At 41.3% G+C, this 4,293-nt stretch overlaps 1 protein-coding gene across 1 annotated transcript in view; it reads right to left on the bottom strand.

Annotated features, from left to right (window-relative positions):
• Window positions 1-4,293, bottom strand: part of Pdk1 (pyruvate dehydrogenase kinase 1) — a 28,756-nt gene that overhangs the window by 20,591 nt on the left and 3,872 nt on the right. The window contains exon 3 of the mRNA XM_021193458.2: window positions 1,244-1,315. Coding sequence (XP_021049117.1) covers window positions 1,244-1,315 — 72 coding nt within the window. The remainder of the gene's footprint in view (window positions 1-1,243; window positions 1,316-4,293) is intronic.

Raw genomic sequence — 4,293 nt, 5'->3', positions numbered from 1 at the left:
TTTAAGATTTATTTAGTAGAGTTCTTTTAAACACTAAATGACATCACTCACCTAGAGAGTGAACATCTGATGAGTTACTTTCAAACCAAAAGCATGTTTAAAAAATGCAGTACTGATAGTCCCGTTTTTAAAAAAAAAAAAGAGCACCTCATCCTTAGGGAAAAAAAAAAAAAAAGGTATGACCGTTTCTGAAGACACAACAACATTCATTATAAGCACATAACTCCCTAAGTAACTAATTGGGCTTATCAACTCTGGCATCAGGACTATGAAGTTGGGCATAGGATTTACATTATCTTATAATGTAACAGATCATAGAAACCCAGAGATACTTTTTATACCTCTTCTATATAACAAAAGAAGCATAAGCAGTTGCTATGTTTCAAAATTAGAGACCTTCATGAAAAAATCTAGACTTTTTTTTTTCTTGGTTTTTAAAGACAGGGTCTCTCTGAGAACTCACTCTATAAACCAGGTTGGCCTCGAAATTATATAGAGATCCTCCTGGCTCTGCCTCCCAAGTGCTGGGATCAAAGGTGTGCACCACTACTACTCAGTGAACTTTTGTTTAAAATTAGAAAACTTCCGACTATCCAGGAAGCATATGCGCACGTGAACGAGCAGAGGTGGCTGTCCCTCTGGGACTGATTAACAGACCAAGAGGCATCCAGGTTACATCTAGATTTCTACTGGTCATCACATTTGAACTGTCTCTTTATCCAGTAGAGAGGGCAGTGTAGCATTGTTTTCATCCAGTCCAGCTCCCTGGTTTATCTTGTCTTGATGTCTTTAGTACCTGTGTAGGTTGCTATACATGGATACTATGTTATGTTTAACTACGTTGTACAGTTAAAGACTCCTCAGTGTTAATTTCCTTAAAGTGGACTAGTAGCAAATTAAGATAACCACATTTACACATGTGTATGGTGTTTAAAAAATATAAAATTAGGGACTGAAGAGATGGTTCAGTGGTTAAGAGCACTGGCTGCTCTTCTAGAGTACCTGGGTTCAATCCCCAGCAACCGCATGGTAGCTCACAATAATTTGTAACTCCAGTTCCTCACACCAATGCATATACAATAAAATAAGTTATTTTTAAAAAGAATATGGTCGCCACCTCTCCTTCAGGTGGGGGATGAACCCAATGAGCTAGAACAATAAATTCCTCTTGCTTTTGTATCGAAAAAAAAAAAAAAAAGAATATAAAATTGTATTCAGAATAGGATCATACAATGATACTCACTCATAAATAGTTTTAGCGTCTTCAGCACTTTTGTCTTTAAAATCAAGCAACTCCTGAAGGCTTTGGATATACCTAAAACACAAATCAGAAAGCTGAGTTTATTCCTATTGTAAAATTGACACAAAGGATATTTTAAATATTTTATCATTTTGAATTTAGGATACTCCTACAAAATATAGTTGAAGTAGGATTGTTTTCTTATTTTTCATAGAGTCTCATGAAATCCAGGCATATCACCAAGCCCAGCTTCAAGCGGTTCCAGGGTGATCTGGGCTCTGTGACATTGAGCAAGTGCTCTATCAGCTGAGCTGCATACTGACCCTCAAATAGGAATTTTATACCCACTAGCATTTGAGTGAAGTTCTAGGCACATCATAAGAAGTATCTATGTTCCGGCTGGAGAGACGGCTCATCGGTTAAATGCACTTTCTGCTCTTCTAGACAATACAAGTCAGTTCCCAGCACTCACTGAGGACAGCTTGTAATCACCAATGACTCCAGCTCCAGTCTCTGTGGGCAGTCAGACACATTGCATACAATCATATAGACATAAATAAACATACAGACAGACGCATACACACACACACACACACACACACACACACACACACACACACATCTTAAACAGAGAAGGGGGTGGGAGAAAGAGCATGTATATTTTACTATTAAAAAATCACCAGGCGCCGGGCGTGGTGGTGCACGCCTTTAATCCCAGCACTCGGGAGGCAGAAGCAGGTGGATTTCTGAGTTCGAGGCCAGCCTGGTCTACAAAGTGAGTTCCAGGACAGCCAGGGCTATACAGAGAAACCCTGTCTCGAAAAACCAAAAAAAAAAAAAAATCACCAGGCATGGTAACACACCTTTCGCCATAGCACTTGAGAGGCAAGTAGACTTCTGAGTTCAAGGCTAGCCTAGTCAAATCGTGGGTTCTAGGATAACTAGAACTAGCAGATAGTGAAACCCTGTCTCAAAACCAAACACCACAGCTAAGGCCAGGAGGGTGTAGTTTGGTGGTAGAGCATTTACCCAGCACTTGCCCCTCAAAACACACAAAACTATAGATCAGTAAGTCAAATCTTACTTAAGAGCCTAAGATTTATGTTCTAAACCCTACAAGTTTTTTAATCAGATGATAAATACTACATCATGAGAACTGAACCATCTCTACTAACTGTAATCATAGATAAATACTTGTCTTAGTCACAGCAATAAGCGTATACCTTGCTCTAAGACTCTAACTTAAGTATAGTGTTTGTTTTAAAGCCTTAACTTTAGATATTTTGGTCCAGTCAACAAGTTCTTACGGAAAACCTATAACCTACCATATACTAAACAAAACACAAAAGTAATTAAAATGTAAGTTTTTAATTTACCCAATAATTCAAGGTAAGAGAGCTCTTGTTTAGGACAAAATGTGAAAGGCCAAATGACTTTTTCAGCTCCACAGGGCAGAGCTGAAAACACCTCCTCGGCCATCCAGGAGGTGTTTTCTTTACAACACAAATGCATGCCCTGTGTGAAAGCACTCAACCCAGCCCCAGCTAGGCCTTGCGGCATTCAAAAGGCCAGTGAGTCTCATAGCTGCCCTGCTTTAGCCCTGAAATCTATCTTCACTGGCAAGAAAAAGTGCAGTCTTTAGGGGACATTTAAATTCCTACCCCTTGTAAGACAAGACCAGATTTCAAAAAGGAAGGATGAACTAATTCAAATGAAGAATTGTACAGAAGGGAAGATTACATTCTCTGCCATGTATCCCATGATACTTTCTCAACCACCTTCCTCATGTAACTACATCTGCAGCGGCCCCACACATGAACTAACTAGCCTCTGGGGACCAATGCACAGCAGTCATTCTTGTACTCCTTAATATTTATTTTTAATTTCTCTGTGTGTGTCTGTGTGTGTGTTCCCTCAGAGGTGAGAAGAGCATGACAAATCCCCTGGAGCTGGAGTTACAGGCAGCTGTGAGTGGCCCAACCTTGGTCCTCTGGAAGAGCAGCAAACGCTCTTAACCACTGAGCCAACTTTCCAGGCCTTGTTTGTCTTCTTTTTATCCTGACTTATTTTTAATTACGTGTACTTGTGTGCTGGGGCAGCACACGCGCATGTGAGTGCCAGGGTCCTCAGAGTCCAGAAGAAGGTGTTGGATCGATCCCTTGCAGCTGGAGTTACAGGTGCCTGGGAGCCACCCAGTATGGGTGCTGGGAACAGAACTGGGTTCCTCTGCAACAGCGGTAAGCACTCTTAACTTCTAAGCTCTATCTTTCTAACTCTTTATTTTTTTAAATTAATGTTGGATCAGCTCCCACAAACTAGAATACCTACAAAGGGAAAACTAGCATCTCCATTAATCATAACCATAATGTTCTGTAGTTACATTTTTTTCCCATAGCATACTTAACCTTGGCCATACAAACAAACAAAAATTCTGTTTAAAGCTTCACACACACACACACACACACACACACACACACACACCAGCATGGTGGCTCACACTTTTAATTCCAGCACTGGGGAGGCAGAGGAAAGTGGATCTCTGAGTTCAAGGTCAGCCAGGTCTGCAGAGAGAGTTCTAGCCTAGCCAGGAACATACAGTGAGCCTGTTTCAAAAAAACAGAAGAAAGCAGCTTTTACCTGGACACAGTAACTGGACATGGAAACACATTCCTGTAATACCAAAGAGGTAGAGGGAGGAGAATTTCTGCAAGTTCCATGTCAACCTGGTCTGTATACTGAGCTCCAGGCCTGCACAAAACAGTGTCTCTAACTAACAGGGACCGAGTACCAGAAAGATGGCTCAGTGGTAAAGGCACCAGGCCTTCAGCCTACTGACAAAGTCTGATCCCTGGGACCACATGGTGGAGTGAGAGAGCAGACTCTTGCAAATTTTTACCTGACCTCCACGAGAATCCGAGCACATGGGTACTCTCTCACACATACACAAACACACACATACAGAGAGAGAGAGACAGAGACAGAGAGACAGAGACAGAGAGAGAAAAGAGAGAGAGAGAGAGAGAGAGAGAGAGAGAGAGAGAGAGAGAGAGAGA

This window comes from Mus pahari, chromosome 3 (genome assembly GCF_900095145.1).
Source record: "Mus pahari chromosome 3, PAHARI_EIJ_v1.1, whole genome shotgun sequence".
NCBI lineage: Eukaryota > Metazoa > Chordata > Mammalia > Rodentia > Muridae > Mus > Mus pahari.
Note: the sequence above shows the minus strand (reverse complement) of the source record. Positions and strands in the feature narration are given on the sequence as shown.